Source organism: Myiozetetes cayanensis, unplaced genomic scaffold (assembly GCF_022539395.1).
Source record: "Myiozetetes cayanensis isolate MyiCay16 unplaced genomic scaffold, myiCay2020 scf2-11, whole genome shotgun sequence".
Lineage (NCBI taxonomy): Eukaryota > Metazoa > Chordata > Aves > Passeriformes > Tyrannidae > Myiozetetes > Myiozetetes cayanensis.
In genome coordinates, this window is record NW_026087411.1 from 38,849,288 (window position 1) to 38,867,519 (window position 18,232).

The window sequence follows — 18,232 nt, forward strand, 5'->3', positions numbered from 1 at the left end:
GGGATCATAGCTACTTAACTACACTTGGAGAAAAGCAGAGTAGAGTTCACAGTTGTTTTTATTTATGCTTTTTATACATTAAATCTGGTAATTAACAGTCTTTTAGTGTACATCTTATTCTTGAAATTGCTTCACTTCTGGCAGCTCTTAAGATAAATAGGAACATTCTTCAGGCATGTACTGACAGTAGCAACTTATTTTTAAAAATAATTTAAAAATTAAGACTGATACTGGTACAGAAAACTGAATGGAAACATGGTTTCACAGAGATAGTATTTTAATACAAGACTGAAAAAGGATTAATTCTCTAGTCCACTGATGAGTAGTCACTCAATTGCCCTCTCAGCTGAAACCCTACCTGGAGTTCCTGGGTTCACACAGTTTTTTAAAAATGAAACCCACAAACATCTTCTTCAGGCCCTAAGCAATCTTAACTCAGCTGGGAGCCTCTTCAGATCAAATAAGCTTTCAAAAGTTCATGAAATTAGAACCAGCTAAATCATGTTCCTTTGTTTCACTTTGGAAAACTAAAAGGTAGAAATGTTAGGCCCCTCAGAAGCAGGAAGTGACATAAGCATGAGTGTCAGAGAAGGGACCTGCTGCAGCAGCAGGCTTAAGAATTAAGATCAAATTCCTCCTTGCCTTTTGCTAGAACTAATGGGTCAACTGTTAGCTTAACCTACCCTCAGTAAAAAGGTTATAATTGCTAATATAAACTAAGAAGAAGGTAAGTATATTTCATAGTTGTATTTTAAATAAATTACGAACATCCCTTTTGAGGTGAATAACTGTATCTTTGGATCCTATTCCAGTCTCATTTCTACATTATAATATTGAATGTATGCTATCGAGGAATGATGAATAGTAGTTTAACTTAAACATACCAAGTGCAATTGTTAGACACAGTAGGTTGCAGCATTTTCATATTGCTAAGGTTCAGTAATAGAGGAGATTTATCTGAGCTAACACTTACTTAGCTTGCCAGGAAACTGTAAACTGGAGGAGGATTTACTCTTGCAGTTAGCAGTTCTGGTACTTGCCTAACTCAGGCAGATGCAGAAGCCTAGACAGGTTAAAGGCAGGCTCAGCATGAGTCAGCACCTGTTTGTACTTGACAAGGAGGCACTGTCATTAGAAGAGGCTTAATTCTTTTAGTACTGATGGAAAAGAACTACCAGCTCTTCACATCTAACAAGTGAACATCTCCTGTGACTTCCACTACGTTGATCTTTTCAAGTTGTTTAAAACGATGCTTGTACTCCAGAGTGTGAACACCATTAACAGCAACTTTGAACTGATGGGCATCACAGAAAATAATCAGCTGAAAAGCAAAAAGAGAAACAGTTAAGTTTTAAGCTCAGGTAAGACATGAAAAACAACCTGATGACCTAGCCTAGACTTGGGCAAGACCTGCTTCTGTTACAGAGAATGTTTTATGCAAAAGCAACTTTTATTTATAAAAGTGGAACATCAATAAAATTCACAGAATCATAGAATAACTTAAATTGCAAGAGACCCATAAGGATTACCAAGTCCAACTCAATTCGATTAAAATTCATTCTGAGCACAGGCCAAATTTTTACTTCTATTTAAGTCAAGCTTCTATATAAGTCAAAGCTCTGCTCATCCTAAATCTTCTCAAGACATTGAAATGCAGGAATAGCAGTTTTATTTAAATCTGAATGTTAAGCCTTTTGGCAGAATTTCTCATTTGATGCTATGTTTCAGTTAATCTTACCTCAAAGTACATCCCTGGACTGAAAGGGAAGTTAGCAACTTCCTTTTCCTCTTCTCCCCAGCTGTCATGAAGGTAGGAGTTTCTTACAAAAACTTTATTTTTCACTCGGGGATTGAGATGTAATGCAATGTCCTTTGAGTCACTTGGTCTCAGATTTATCGCAAAGCTGGAAGATATTTTTTAGAAGGGTTTATAAACACAGTGCAGTACTCCATGCCATTTACCAAGTCCTTAGTCAATACTCAGGACTGTTTGGGAGCCAGTGCCATGATTCACCTGAAGAACCAAGCAGGCAGCTAACATGCATTTATCTCCTTTGCACAGAAACCTTTGCTGGAGGTAGCAAATGTAGGACGTGACCTGGCTAGATCCACTTCACACTCACAGCTCTCTGCTCATGTCTCAGCAGGAAGGAATTGAGCCAAGAGGGCCAAGAGCTGCTCCTCTACTGCCCTAGGAAGCAACACTCTCACAGGAACACACTGTGCTGCCTGCTCCCCCTTCTCTTTCCCTCAGACAATGGAGAGGGGGAGGCTTTGTTTTACCTAAAGACACTGTTCTTTCTGCCAACAAACTGGTCAGACTCTAAGGAAAAGTTTTGAGGGTTCTCTCCATACATTCAAGACTGGTGGGACACCATGCATACAAAATATTATTCTGTAGGCAGCGGAGCTCTGCCCAGGCTAAATGAACACTCCACAGTCTCAGGCATGTCCACAAAACAGGGTTCCTAAAGTGGAGCTCTGGAGAAGACTGATCAGAGGGAAGAGTCATCCAAATTCAAACAAATGCTTCAACCTGCAGCAAAGACTTTACTGCACTTGAAGAACAAATATTATCCCCTCCCCCAAATTAGCTCCAGCTGTCAGATTATTGCCCTTTTTGAAAATCATTCAGTCCAGATAGGAAATACAGCAGTACTTCCAAGCTGTGAAGTTCTCTTTTTCACCAAGAAAAAAGAATGTCTAGAACTGTGTAAAATAAGTGAAAGTCGTGAAATAATTTATAAACTCTATATGAATATATTTAAAAGCTCAAACCCAAAGAGCAGACAACCTGCAATGGTTTAACTAACAGCCAAAAGCCTCTTCATGCTTATAAGCAGCACATTCAGCACTTGAAATGTGCTAATAAATTTTTCAAGCCAAAAGAAGTAATACACTCTCCAATTATTATTTATCCTGTTCAATCTGAAGTCCATCCAAACTTTGTTGATGAGATTTCTAGACTTAGGTTCCAGTATGAATATGAACTTTGAATGCTGTTCAACTGCAGGGAAGAAATATGCCCTGAGAAAGCAGGAGTGCAATGCACACACAGAGTGTGAAAAGCACGCTTCTCATCATTTGCACAAACTGCGTCAGTTTTAGGCATTTATGTTTCTGCAGAGCCAAACCACTCTTTAAATAACAAGCATGCTGAAGCACAGACATTTCCTCAGCTACATTTTGACTACACTGCGCTCCCCTCCTCTCCCACCTTTATTTCACGTTGGGAAAATGTCTTCTTGGCAACCCTTTGTTCCTAATTTGCTATCAAACTTACAGCTCATACTCCTCTAATAGCTTTCATAAAATCACAGAATAGCCTGGACTGGAAGAGATCTTAAAGATCATCTAGTTTCAATGTCCCTGCTGAGAGATGGACACCTTCCACTAGACCAGGTTGCTCCAAGCCCCATCCAACATGGCCTTGAACACTGCCAGGGATGGGACCTTCACAACTTCCTTGGGCAACCTGTTCCAGTGCCTCACCACACTCACAGTAACAAATTTCTTCCCACTATCTAATCTAATCTAATCCTACTGTCTTTCAATTGGAAGCTGTTTTCCCTGGTCCTGTCACTACATGCCCTTATAAACAGTCTCTCTCCATCTTTCTTGTAGGCTCCCTTCAGGTACCAGAAAGGTGCAATTAGGTCTCCCTCAAGCATTCTTTTTTCCAGGCTGAACGACCCCAATTCTCTTAGCCTTTTCTCACAGGAGAGGAGTTCCATCCCTCTAATCACTCAGTTCATCACTCAGTTCTTGTCAGTTAGTACCTTCATGCTTATACTGAGGAGGTTGTCAGAGAGGCATTCAGAGAAATGTTGAAACATGCAGCATTTGAGTACACCAGCAACTCATCTAACTCACTCATTTTCCACCTATTTCTGCCAGTTTCCCTACTCCTGGATCTCTTTAGAATAGAAGCTGTCACTGTACAGTACATTTGCTCACACGTCTTGCACAATGGAAAGCCCTGAATAGATACACAAACATGTCAACGATGCAGATTTAGTAGGTTAAGTCACTCAGGTTTTACCTTCACTTTTCACAATGGAGCTGCTCTTTAAGTCCTCTCTAAAGCAGTATCCTGCAGGTTCCTGAGAAAACTGCACTGTAGTTTCAGATGATTCCAGATGCAAAGTTGCAAGTCAGTAAGGATATACAGAGGCAATGGAAAAGCTTACTCAGGCTCAAGAGTACTTCAGTTAAACAGCAGAAAAAAAATCCATAACACGTACCTCTTTGGGTTTTTATGTACTTCTCCTTTAATGGCAATTGTGCATCCTGGATGAAGTGCAGTGTCAAGTTTCCCAACGTAAGGAACACCCTGGAAGTATACCACCAGTACAAGTTTTGACTGTGACTTACTTTTTCCAATATACAAGCTGAGCTTTACTATGGCGGGAAGAAATTTGGCCCACAATTGTGAATCTGCACCTACAGCTAAAGTTATTCCTATCAACATGTTCTGGGATACTAATGCTACAGTGGAAAACTTAACACTGAGATAAGCATATCAATGTGTTGGTTTTTTTCTTTAGACAACCACCTTGGGTTCAAAATTAGCGTTATTCACAACTACTTCTGCCACACTAATGGTGGAAGGAGAGGAAGGAGGCAAAGACAAAACAAGAAAAATGTAAGCATGAAACTCCCTGCAATAATTTAAATTCAAAACACATAATTATATAGATACATCCATCCTGACCTCTCCTCTCTGAAAGAGTCAGGTTTGCTTTGAAGGGTAAGACTCATGGTAGGTGTTGTTGTCCCACAGTTGCACAAGTACCAGAAGTAAGGACACTGAGTATTCTGTTCTCCTGCATCAGCTCATAGATAGTGCAAGTATTTTATTCATCTTATTTTTATATTGTGTTAGAAGTTATTTTTATCAGGGAAAAGGAGCAAATGGAGAAGTACTTCCCCTTTATGTTCTTTGTTGGAGTCCACCACTTGCATCTGGTTTTGAAATAAAACTGAAGGCAGGCTGTCAAATGGCAAAGCATCTAAAATCATGGCACTCACTGCAACTTCACCTTCTCCACAATTTCTATTTGTACACATTCCTGGCTTTCAACCCCTTTTCAGTTTGAGCGTGGTCCTTACTCCAGTCTGGATACACTCCACCTGCACAGCTTCTTGCAAAGAAATGAGGACTCACTCTCTGTACGCTCCACGTTAGCTGGGTGCAAGTTCCAACCCTAAGGTGCAATGCCTGCATCCAGCTACCTGGAGTGTACACAGGGATGGCACGGATCGGCCAGCAAGAGGAAGATGTACCAGACAGGTTTCCAGGACACACACATTAACATGGTATGACTGCAGAATACATTTGCTTTGCAGGTATTCCCTAAGGTAGAGAAAACAAAGTACACTTTTCTGAAAAAAAAAAAAAATGTTTTGAATGTGATTTGGTCCTTTAAAACTTCAGGCACCTCACTTTTTATTTCTCTGTTTATGGTTATGGATGTTGTGTTTATCTCTTGGGTTTTCTAAATGATTTGACAAATAGCCTCACTTTTACTAGTAGCAGAGGATTACTCTCTGCAAAACATCACTGATGATCACCTCCCAGTAGACCCTTCAACTCCCTTGTTCTGTGCATGCTTTTTCACGAATAACTGAGATACTTTTATTTTGATTATTTTACTCTTCACATTTGCCACAAATCTACATGAGACACTTACCAATTGTGAACCACTTGGCATTGCCCCCTACAAGAGAAAAAAAGAACATTATCTAGCTTATCAGACAACAGGGAGATGCAATCAACCTTTTACAAATATACGTACATTTTCTGTATTTATCTTTGTTACTCCTAGAGACGATGGCTGAGAGCCTTGTAAAGACTGCAGAAAGAGAGACATTTAGGTGTCATTGCTAACATCACAGAACTCGTAACATTAAGTTGGTTTAGAAGCATACAAGGATCTGTGCGGCTTTGAAGGGTGAAATGTTAACATGGAAATCTAGGGTTCTGGTAATGAAAAAGACAGCCAAACTACTACAAACCACAGAAAAGTCATGAAGTGCAACAGCTGAAACCAAATTGAGATTTCTGTAGACCACCTCATTACATTTTGAATCTTTATTTAATAGTCAGAGCACTGTTAAGCCCTCGGCATTGGAGGGTACCCACAGTTTTCCTCACTGGGGCAGAAACACCAGCACGGCAGGTCCATTTAGGGGGGGTTCTTAGGATTCTAAGCAATCCCCTGCATCCCTGTCCCTTCCCATGGGAAAGACAGATGAGCAACACAGTCAAGCAGAGACATAGCTCCTGCTTAGCCCTAGCAGATTGTGTCTTCAGCTTGTTTATTTCAACACAAGCTTCCACCTTCCTCCTCAGGAAAGTGTCTTAAAAGCAAAGACTAAAATGAATCACCCTTTTCCATTCTTTTCTTCTGCAAAGGATACATCAACCATGGACTAAACCAAGTGTATCATTTTGTGGTTGTGACACCAACCCACAGCACCTGCTTGGCCCCAAGCTCTTCTCAGAGTCAGTCCTCCAAGATCAGGACTCAGACAGCTCTGCAGGAACACATTTCTGGCAACATGCCCAAGGCCAAATGATGGGGCCCATGAAATTCTGTTTACAGGCTTTGCAAATTATCGGTGGGTAAGACCTATGTTTAAAGCTTAGACCTCATTATGTTCAGGTCCTTCACCTTTTACCAACACAGTTATTAGTCTAATGACCTGAGTTAGACCTGATATTTGGCAGCAAGAGACCCAAGCTTTGCCCACAATGTAGTGAGGATGGAGCAGAAAGGACACAGAATATTACACAGGAGTAGGAAGGCTGCCTTAGTGAGTGACAGAAAAAGGAAAAGGTATTCACCTTCTGTATCTCCCTGGAACTTATCACCTTCAGTTTCTGCCTAAAAGTCTCACCCTTCCAGAACAGAAGGATCTCTCCTTCTGCACAGGGGGAAATGTTGTTTAACTCCTCCCTGTTGGTATACTTTCTCTAGCAGAGCTGGCAGCTGAGAGGAAGAACAGCACTGTCTTCACTTCAAATTCACTGCAGTTTGGTCCAAGTATATCTCATGCTACAAAGTCTTTTAGAAAGGATATCTCTTCTCATCCCCCATAATTAAATGTACACTCCTACTTATGGCTTCATTTAACATTTTGGTCATTTTAGCAGGAAAAATAGGGTTATGTGCACAAGGATTTCCAGCTGTGGCTGACCCTGGTATTCAAAGCCAAGCAACAAGTGACAGTCATGGCTATACTTGTCACTTAGAAGCAATGAATACTCAAGAGCTCCTTCTGGAGCCTCTGCAACACTTGAGAAGTCTAATCCACTCCCAGATTCAGTATCCAATCAATTCTTATACCATCTGTCCTACTAGCTTTGTCACCCTTCTGCCCCTAACCACAAGACTAAAATGGGAGGACAGAAATCCTCACAAGACTCACATGTCAAAATGAGGGGAAAACTAAAATCTTGTAACTAACATTAGATTGTGTAGCTGCTTTTCTTCACTTCCTTTTTACCATAAATCCTACTATGTAGTTTAGCAAGAGAAAGAAAAAGAATCAAACAAATCAGGTATCTTTATAACTTACATTAGAAATAAAATCTATGGTTTTGATCTGCACTTTGCCATATATTCCAAGAGTATCTATTTTTTCAAGGCTAATTCTGTGGTTGTAGAGTAGCAAGTGTTTCTTGTTCACAGTCACCTAAAGAGACAGGAAACAAACCCGGAAAAACTGTATTAAACATACATTACACCAGCCATGTATCAAACCGTACGCATGTTACCTGTTTTACACTGGTTTGGTACAGAAGAGGGGAATGTCCTAGAAACATCAGATCTACTAGTTCAGCTCATCCACGATTCAGTCTCTCTTTCAGTCACTATGAAGAAAATTTATTTGCCTACACTAAAATTTGCATTTCACACCTTTGTTTCTAGCACCTAATCATTTACCAATGTGGTGTTACCAATCTAATAGAATCTACTATTGCAGTCTAACAGAGCAAGACAAGTACACCTCACATGTTCCCTCCAAGAGGACTGTCCTACACTAGTCACAGAAGAGGTTTATCCCAAGGTTAGCCTTTTGCACATAAGAAGGGAAGGAAGGACTAGCCATTAGCCACGACAGTAAGTTACTTGCCTACTCATCCAACTCACAGGGAAGCAATACAAATTTAAAGGTCTGTTTTAATTAGCACTTCTTTAAAGAAAAGCTCTAAACTTTTCTGTAGTTAGACTATACCTAGGTAACACAGACACCAAGACTTCCAAAACTTACTGTAATTATAGAAAATACCTGTCTTTTACTGGGCTGACAACTGGCTGCAGATGAAGAATCGTCCCAGACTCACCTGGAATTTATCCCTTAAAATCATGATGACAATCTCAAATGACTTCCCTTTCTCAAAGGGCATCTCATAAGTGATCTCCTCCCAGCCCCATTTTTCCCTCTCCAGTGTGTTGCAAACAATGCAGCCAGATCTTTTGAAGCGGGGGTTGAAATGAAATGCCACATCAGCCCGAGGCTTTATGCTGCTGCCACATTGTAAATCCACCTGGAATCTAATCATAAAAATAAGACAAACCACATTCAGCTCAGTGTGTCAAGAAATCATCTAAAAGTTTGGTACATTTGAGTTTTAGTGTGGAGCCTCTGAACAGGTAGACACAATGAATGTCACTGGGTAAGGAAAAGAAAACCCAAACACGTATTTGTCCAATTCCTATGCATTTGTGAAAGGTTCTCCCAAGATGTATTTCAATGAATTAAAGTATTTAAGTATCTATCTAATGGTTATCATTAATATCATGTGAATCCCTCACTTATAGTGTTCACCACCTTCCCTCCCATCATCTTCAGCAGAATATATCAAATGAACTTGGGGTAAAGCTGGGGAACAGAACACTCATACTGACCTCCTTATCCCAGCTTAAGGTAATCCCTACACACAGCACATTCAGTTATCAATTTGGTTAGTCTCAGATAATCCCTTTAGAGAAACAGACACATGCTATGACTGGGAAAAAACCCTGCCAAAGCAGGCAAACAAAAAGAGAGAAGAGAGGATCAGCAAAAATTCAGTTCTCCACTTCTCATCCCAAAGTTTTCATTATCCACTGAAGCTTGCATTTAATCCGATGCTATCACAAGGATTTAGATCAAGCCTTTGTGTGCCATCATAAGTAGGACCCCTGGAAACACTTTATCCATTCCATTCTTGTTCGTATGGTGACACTGCAAAATGTGACACCATAGCCACTACCTGTCTGCATCATCAGGAACAGTGCCATGTATCACCATCAGCATTCCAGGAGCAAGGCCACCAAGTATTGTCCCAACATATGGAATGACCTAGAAGAGGGAAGGAAGAAAAAAAGAAAAAATATTCCAATAACATTTTGTGATAGAGGCAAAAAAACCAAAACAGTTTAAAAATTAATATTCTAATACTTAATTATGTGGTGGTCTAGCACAATAAACACAACTATCTTTTAATTTAAAAGAAACCACAACAGGAAGGAAAAACATGGCACATTTTCTCCTGTGAAAAGCAAGGATTCCAGATAAAATTAAAACTAAAATTTCCATCCTCCATTCCTAGCTCTTAGATGAGGAGTGGTAATATTTTATTGCCTCACTTTTTGTAGAGGATAAAGAGGATTCATTTAAAATTAGGTCATTCCCAAGGGCTGACTATGATCTGCTCTTTGCTCATACCAGGAGGCAACTTCCACAACCCTTCTGACCCCAGACACTACAGCAGGTGCCTTTTTGCTTGTTCTTGCTCCGTTTTGGAAAACAGTGATAGGAAAAGAAGATACTATGTTACAGAGCGTCTCCTTAGTAAATACTATACAAACACAATAAAACACCTCACCCTAATGAGCTAAGAACTGCAAAGTGCACTGAAACCGCCCTGCTCAGGAGTCTTGGACTTTATGGTGTCTGCAGTACACTGTTAAACCATACGAGGGGACATGTCAGTTAAGACAAAAGCCCCGAACACCCCAGCACAGCTCACCGGCAAGGTTCAGACATGCTGACAGAAGCCCCACTGTGATCATCAGCTGGTGCACCCAGCATCTCAGGAAGGGAAGGGATGCTCCTTGACATTAAACTGTGGAAGTTCCAGGAGACTGATCTAAAGTAAAGCTGTAACTCTGCATTTCACCAGGTGTGCTTTAGATTGAAAAAGAAAGTAAATGGTAGCAAATGTTGCATTTGCTTCAGTTAACACACAAAAAACTTTGCCAAGGTTGGGTTTTGTTTTTTTTTCCCACAAAATCCATGATCTATGGAATAGTGTATAAGATTTGAGAATATCTCTGGAACGAAATGTCAATTGCAAACAAGAGTTCCAATAACTTAACAACAAAAATAATGAACACAGTGGAAGCACTACTCTTGAATCAAATATTGGAGCATAAAAGGACAAGTTGAGACTCAAGGAAAAAAAAAAAAAAAGTCATGCGGAACAGGAAGATATGGAAAGGATATGTGTTTGCTGACACATATCCTTGTTAATCTGTGAGGAAGAAAGGGGGGCTGACAGTAAAACTGTCTAAATCCAGTGTTGATTATTTCTGCCAGCAGATACACATCCTTTTCTGCCCACCCTTCACTTCCCTTCTCTGCTACCCACACATCGCATAACACCTAATTTCCAGTCATCTTCTACATCAGGAAAAAAAACTTCTCAAGTATAAGCTCACAAATGGTCAGGTTGTTTTAAGTTTCATCATTTTTACTGGCTTAAGCAGGTACAGCAGTGAAGGACCAAAATGTGAAATTAAGTATAAAAATGTGAAAGAATAAATAGGCTGAAATCCCTCTGCTTACTGACATTGGCTTGGTTCCTTAATACACAAGCTGCATGTAGGAAGCTCATTTTTATTTAAAAAATAAGAACAATAATAATAAAAAATAAAAAACTTATCTTGGCTCTTTTAGCTTTAGCACACTGCTCCTGAGGGGCAGTAGCTCTGAGTAATGCAGCAGAGTAGTAAGTTACTGGTTCAGTCTACAAAGACGAACCAGAGAAGCACACAGACCCAGCCCAGGGACACTGGGACTTAACTGCTCTAGGGAAGCAAAGTCATTTACTTCTGAAAGAGGAACTATGGCAAAAACACTTCTCTATATTTGAAAGGATGCATTTAATTAGGAGAAAATAAGGTGTCCCATCAGCTCTTCGGAAGCTCAGACATGGAATCTTCAAGACCATAATAGAGTATCTTCTGTGTGCAATACTGCAATTTTAATGAGAGTTTGTCATCACAGAATGTGTCTGTAATTTCCTTATGTCCCAAGACACTCTTCTACTAATTTTTCCTCATTTATTAAGAACAATGTTTGTGACATGACATGACCTACCATCATCCCACCTCTCAGATCTCCAAAAATTACCTCTAAAGCCAAATGCTCATGTCAACTGAGTTTGAGAGGTCTTGAAGATGAGGTTCTTTCTAAAATGTGCATCTTTTATAAAACAGAGGAAAGGACTGTGATAACACAGTTTTCATCCAGGTTGCTGGGTATTGGACAGCTGCCCTATCAGACTGGTTATGTCAACATTTCTTATCAGATGGGTGGAGTAAAGGGGATAAAGAGGAAAGCAGAAATTTCTAGATGCCTGAAAACAGTTTTCCTGCTAATGGAATGATTCACTGAAACAATGGCATTTCATAGCATGCCCTACTACAGAAGGGTTGAGACTGGAAGACACCTCTGGTATCTCTAGCACAGTGCCTTCATCAAAGCAAGGTCAGATAGAGCAGCTTGTTCATGGCCTTGTCCGGAGGCTGTCCTGAGATCATCAGCACAACTTTTTCCAACTCTGCCCCCATATTTCAATGCCAAATACTCATCCTTTTCTCACCTTAGGCTCTTTACCCATAAGCACTAGTTTACCCCTTTGATTCTCCAGCTAAGTCTTTTCACCCATCATACTCATCAGTTCCCTTGCAGTCACCGAATTTTCTGAACTCTTTTACACCGCTCATTTGTCCTAAACACCTCCTAATCCTCCTCTTCACACCTCCTCTCCCACCAAAATCTCCATCTACCAACTTTCATCCTCCCATTCCTTTTGCAGTTCAGTCCTTCCACCTTCTAGTTAATCCTACAGCTTTCGTTTCCCTTCCAGTTGGGTTCTTGTGAGGGAGCTTAAACCTATTCCCCCATCATCCCTAACTCTATCCACTCTGCAAATACAGTGAGCATGCGGAGGGAATGAACAATCACTGAGAGCACAAATTGTGACAGTGCAAAGCTGTAATAGATAAGGAAGTCCTGTGCAGATCTGTGTTACTGTACACTCCACACAGACACTCTATAGACTTCAATATTTTAAAACTGTTCTAGCACAGAATGTTAAAAATACTATTTCCTGCGGAGTCAAAGAAACTACCTTTTTAAAGACACAACAAAAAACACAATTTCAGCTCACCCCTTAGGGTGAGCCAGTGTCAGGCTGCTGTCACAGATCACGAGAAAGATAGAGCTTTTCAGAGAAAGTCTCCAGATTGAGTTAGGCAAACGACATTCAGTCAAATCTACTCTCTGCAGTCGCTGAATCGTGTTATCTCAAGTCTTCCCTACAAAATAGGAATTTTGTAAATTAAGACGTTAACTATGAAAAAAGATTCCAAGTTTAATTGTTCAGACTGAAGCTACAGGCACCACAAAATAAACATTTCATGACAGCTGCCAGGCACCACCTATGTTTACAGAGAATTAGGAGAGAAAACATTGTTTATCATATTTTCACTCTCCAGCACATTCTGCAAAAACTGCCAGACACCTACATAAGCTGTGTAAGAAAAAGGACTAGCCTCCAAGGCTGACAGAATGTCTGTCCTGTTCTGGAAGTCCTGTGCATTAAGTGTCCATTTGTTTACAGCACAATTTGTAAACACCACCAGCTCGTGTCACCTGTGACATTCTCCCTAAAACACCTGAGCAGTGCAGAGTTCTCAGCAACACTCCTCACTATGCAAAACAGCACAACATAAAACAGCAAAGTCCCATTTCCCAAGGGAGACACTGTTGACATGACAGAGGAGTTACCGGGTTACTGATTGTCTTCTCTGGTGTATCCAAGGTCAGGTTTCTCATTGTCTTCTGTGCTACATCCAAGGAAGTCATCTTCCCTCCTCCAGTTTAAGTCTGTCAGTTCTGTGTGACCACTGCTGGAGCGTATTTAAAGGACTCACTGGTCAGGCATTACCAAAGGAGAGATCCCTTAGAAGAAACCCAAAACTTTTAATTAGAAAGAAACAAAGTGACAAAACATGAAGTGAAATCCTCCAAGGTATAACTTTAAATAGCACAAGAAATGATGCAAACGTCTTTCCAGAAAATTTGCTGCAGTTTTGAAATACAAAAATAAGAGGCTTGCTTAAAGAGATAAGGTGCCACTCTAATGAGGGACAGTGCACACTAGTACACACCGTCAGCAGCAGCTTCCTAAGATTAGATATATGGAGACAGAATCCCATGTAAAAATCATCCTTATCCAGGGGAACACTGATAACTCAGTGATCCTCAACAATAGCCCCAATAGCCTTCCCTTTGCAGCTGACCCCTGTCTGTAGGCAGGGAAAAGATACACAGGACAAAAGCAGTTTCTCCAAGACAAAGAAACATATCGGTTTCCTTTACACTTCCTGTACTAACTCCAGATTTCCCACGGCAGACAAGTCTTAGGGGGTGACCTTGTCTTTTCCACCTTTATCTTACATAAAGTTAAGAGATTCTAGGCAAAGACACAGCAGGGAAAAAAAGGGTGTTTTATATTTCTTCCTCCAACACATACAATCCCTGAAGTCCAAAATTAATTACAGGAGTTTAAAACTTGAATTAAAGGCACAACATTAATAAGAAACTAAACAACAGCTTGTGAGTATATCCAGCTACACTGCAACTTGTTCAGCAAACCTTCCAACAAAGTGACCAAAATTCAGGGCCCAGCTGAAAGTCTTAAGTAATTATTTCTTGCACATTCTGGAGAAACAACTTAAGGTAGCATGCAAACTGTGTGGTGATGACAGGCAGAGAGGGAAAAAGTCAAAGGTGAGGGCTCTAGAATCATTACTGTTTGAAAAGTAATATTAGAAAGAAAAATTTAAAAAAACCACCACCAAACAAAAAACCCCAAGGTCTGTGACCTGTTCCACAGGACACAGGGGTTAATCTTCTGCAATGATTAAACAATAGAGTGTCTCCATTTTGCAGTATCTGACTTACCTTGTTGGAGATTTGGGCCAGAAGGGAATCAATTCACCTACTTAAGACCAGAGTATAGAATACAATTCAGAGAACATAAGGTGCCAACACTGCATAACATTCTGCCTTTTGATCTTCCCACAGGATACTACTACCAATTAATTCACTTTTGCCTGTGCAAGCAAATTTCATTGTTTTAAGGAGAAAATCAAGACCAAAACAAACAATAATTTTGCCTTTACCACTGTAAAGTCCAATAGCAGACCACACAAAAATGAAACCTACAATCTAACACGCTATTACCTGAACTTCCCTGGGTGTGCAACAGCAATCTAGATCCTGCTGGGAGAGGATCCTGGCACACAACTGTCTTATCAGTCGTGACAGACCTGGCAGCCCCACGCCAGAGTGATGAGGGGCTTTTTGTTTGTCTATTAGTATTTTTATTGACAAAGTCACAGCAATCAGGGAAAGCTGCCATTAAGGCTCTGTTTGTCAAAACCAGGAGACAGGCATGCAACTGCAAGGCTCTCCTGTACCCTCCTGTCAGAGGAACCGCTGCCAGCACAGGTGACACCATGTCTGCAACACTGCAAGCTGAGGCTCCCTGAATGCACTTTCAGAACTGGAAAAGATAACACAGGCTTTCCTTCTCTCACACACTGCAAAGAGATGAAAATCTCTTCAGCAGAAAAACAGGAAGCCACAGAGGCCAATAACCAGCTATTATGCTGTCCCACTGTGACACGCAGAAAACGTCCTTCGAGAGGGTAACTCCGGTCAGACCCTATAATCAAAGCTGGATTTTACAACAGTGCCAACAAGGCTCGTGCAAAGAGAACAACCGAGACCCTTAATGGGTATCTGCAGGCAATCAAAGTACAACACAGCGGCGGCGTCCCCGCCCGCAGCTACACACCCAGCACTCCAGCGCACTGGAAGGACGCGGGACCAGTTTCACCGGCCAACCTCGGCCACCTCAGCCCCCAGGCGGCCCGAGGCAGCCCCTCACCCCGGCCCACACACACACACACGCAGGAAGGGTGCGGAGGGTGTCACCACTCTCTCCGCTCCCTCTCTTACCCGCACGACGACCCTCCGTGACTACCAGCGCCGGCACCCCCTCAGGCCGACACCGCCCCGCGCCGCCATGGCCGCCCGCCCGCTCCGCCCCCGCTTCCGGCCGCCCGCACGTCAGCGAGGGCCGCCCCGCCGGGGCCGGCCCGGCCCGGCCCAGCCCAGGGATTGTTCCTGGAAGTGCGGGTGCCTCCCTGGCACCGGCTGTGGGTTGGAAGTGACCTGGGAGGGCCCGAGAGCCACGTGCTCCGTGGGGCTGGGTTTACACCTTGTGAAGTTAATTCAGCTCCTTCCCCTGCAAAGCCTTGGCTTCCTCTATGTGTTGCGTTTACCTGGCAAGAGACATCTCACACGGAATCACAGAATTGTTAGGGGTGGAAGGGGCCTCTGGGGATCACCCAGTCCAACCCCCCTGCCAAGGCAGGATCACCTAGAGCAGGTTACTCAGGAACGCGTCCAGGTGGGCTTTGAATGTGTCCAGAGAGGAAGGACTCCACGACCTCCCTGGGCAGCCTGTTCCAGTGCTCTGCCACTCTCAGTGTAAAGTTCTTCCTCACATTGAGGTGGAACTTCTTGTGTTTTATTTTATGGACATTGCTTCTCATCCTGTCACTGGGCACCACTAATATAAGCCTGGCACCACCCTCTTAGCACCCAGCTTTGAGATATTTATATGCGTTAATGAGATCCCCTCTCAGTCTTCTCTTCTGTAGACTAAACAGGCCCAGCTCCTGCAGTCTCTCCTCATGAGAGAGATGCTCCAGACCCCTAATCATCTTTGTGGCCCTCTCTGCTGGACCCTCTCCTGCAGCTCCTCATCTTTCTTCTAATGAGGAGCCTAGAACTGGACACAATGCTCTGGATGGGGCCTCACTACAGCCAAGTAGAAGGGAAGAATCACCTCCCTCAACCCACTGACCACACTATTCTCGATGCACCCCAGGCTACCTTTGGCCCTCCTGGCCATGAGGGCACACTGTCAGTTCATGGTCATCTTGCCCTCCACTGATACAGGTCCTTCTCAGCAGAGATGCTCTAGTGGGTCAGCCCCCAACCTGAACTGGTACTGGGGTTTTAACTCCCCAAGTGCAGGACCCTACACTTGCTCTTATAGAACCTCATTAGATTTCTCTCCACTCAACTCTCCAGCCTCTCCAGTGACCCATGATGACCATGGTCATCTCCTGTGACCAGATCCAAATACAGTTTCAAAGCTCAGAGGGGGTCATTTTTTGCCTCAGGACCTTTGTGTTTATGAAAATTGGAAATCTTATACCCACAGCCAATCTTATACCCACCGCCTCAAGGTTGTGCTTCTATCCTCCTCTTCCCTCACAGGCCTCACTATGAGTGGTTTTGGCAGTTTTGGTCTAGTAAGCAGAAAGGTCAATGAAGTCCCTTGTAGTTTTACAGCTCACGATGTGTGGCTCAGAAAAGCACAACTTAAAGTTCCCTTTCTTCATATGCTGGATGGAAGAAAGATGAGCACAAAAATACAGGTTGCAATACAAAAGGCCCACAAAATTAAATCACCTTATCCTATTCAATTGCAGGCATTCAGTCTTTCTTTGCCTTGTAAAAATGTGGCTATAGCAAAGTTAGAATGGTATTTAGCCATTGTTGTCTCAAAGACCATTACCATATCTTAGCTAGATAATATCTAGTCTTCTACAATTAACCAGCACAAAATCCCTCCATCCCAAACTTGCTGGAATTCTGCTGATAGTTGTAGGATTGCTGCTTTAAAGGGTATATCAGCTTAGTTATATCAGATTCGAAGTATTCATTCACAGAAAGGTGTGATAACACTTCTTTTGAGAAGAACTGCAGAAATGAGCTATTCAGATTAAAAAGTAGCAAAGCAGATTGCTTAGGGAAACAGACCTTAGAACCATGCATGGCTTTGAGAGAACCTGACTGGTTCTCAGCTAATGAAAAGCTCACTATTCAACTGTTCTACATAATTCCAGGGCACTATTTAAAAAGAGAATAAATAAAAGGTCCTAGAGCCTGAACTATCACTTAGTTTTTCTTTGAATCTATTTTTTTCCAGGTATTCTAGTTTCAAGAGTAGAAAGCTTTGATAAAACCAGACTGACAGAAGTTACATGAAATACATTCAGTTCTCAGTATTGAGAGCAATTCTCTGTATTGAATGCAACCTCAAAGCAGGTTTGAAAGTTCAGGTCAAATAACAGGGACAGAAAAGATGCTGAAAGGCTAGAATGAAAAACTGTGATAATGAAAGGAGGAGCAATAAGCGGAAATGTTTCTAGAGCCACAGAAAACAAAGTTCTTACTACTTTACTACTTTCTTGCTCAGGGCTATTCTACACTTGGGAAGAAACAATCCAAAGGAAATACAGTCATTTAAACTATGCACCATTCTTTACTGAAGCAGAACAGCTGTTTGATTAACATGCTGATTTTAGGCTGAGTCATAGGCAGCTTATGAAATTTGCAGGAAAATCCCTGTTTCAGCTCCCAAACCTGATGCACCATTGGCAATGAGTCAGTTGGATTACAGCTTCAGCAGCCTTGTGCTACACTGCTGTTGCTTTGTTCATAGACCACCATTTTCCAGCTGATTTCTTGCAACAAATAACAAAGTCTTCCCTTATTTCCACCGCCCAAGTCCAAATTCGGGCTTTTGCTTTTAAAGCTACAATTTGACATGCACACAATTATTGCTGGGACTGTGTATAATCCTGTCAGCACAGTCTGACTTCACATGTTCCAGCAGAGTTTTGCTTGCTGGAGAAATAGAAATGCTCTATCAAGACAGATGCAGACAATTTCAGCTGAAGCAAATTTATTCTTGGCCAAAAGGAAGCATTTGAGGGAGGACCCTGTTAACCCTTAGGAAATTTTACCTGCCTTTCCTGCCCCAAATACAAGAACTGGCAGAGGAATATAATCACAAAAC

At 41.8% G+C, this 18,232-nt stretch overlaps 1 protein-coding gene across 2 annotated transcripts; it reads right to left on the reverse strand.

Moving 5' to 3' along the window:
• Positions 1 to 40: 40 nt before the first annotated feature.
• On the reverse strand, positions 41 to 15,400 carry LGALS8 (galectin 8). 2 transcript variants are annotated; one of them, XM_050316256.1, is made up of 10 exons: positions 15,313 to 15,400; positions 13,072 to 13,245; positions 9,266 to 9,354; positions 8,354 to 8,564; positions 7,585 to 7,701; positions 5,799 to 5,855; positions 5,694 to 5,720; positions 4,245 to 4,333; positions 1,739 to 1,904; positions 41 to 1,321 (listed from the first exon to the last, which is right to left on the reverse strand). In XM_050316256.1, exons 2-10 carry the CDS (start codon positions 13,147 to 13,149, stop codon positions 1,172 to 1,174), a joined length of 984 nt encoding a protein of 327 aa, XP_050172213.1. In that variant the 5' UTR covers positions 13,150 to 13,245; positions 15,313 to 15,400; the 3' UTR covers positions 41 to 1,171. The 2 variants fall into 2 exon arrangements, with proteins under 2 accessions (XP_050172213.1, XP_050172214.1); XM_050316257.1 differs by lacking the exons at positions 5,799 to 5,855; positions 15,313 to 15,400.
• Between the last annotated feature and the right edge of the window lie 2,832 nt (positions 15,401 to 18,232).

Excerpts from the sequence above, each read along its gene's own strand:
- LGALS8 (XM_050316256.1), bottom strand. The coding sequence starts at position 13,149 with ATGACTTCCTTGGATGTAGCACAGAAGACAATGAGAAACCTGACCTTG. Across the intron at positions 5,856-7,584 it reads CCATAGATTTTATTTCTAAT|TCTTTACAAGGCTCTCAGCC; the intron begins GTAAGTTATAAA and ends CTCTTTCTGCAG. Across the intron at positions 5,721-5,798 it reads CAAAGATAAATACAGAAAAT|GGGGCAATGCCAAGTGGTTC; the intron begins GTACGTATATTT and ends TTTCTCTTGTAG.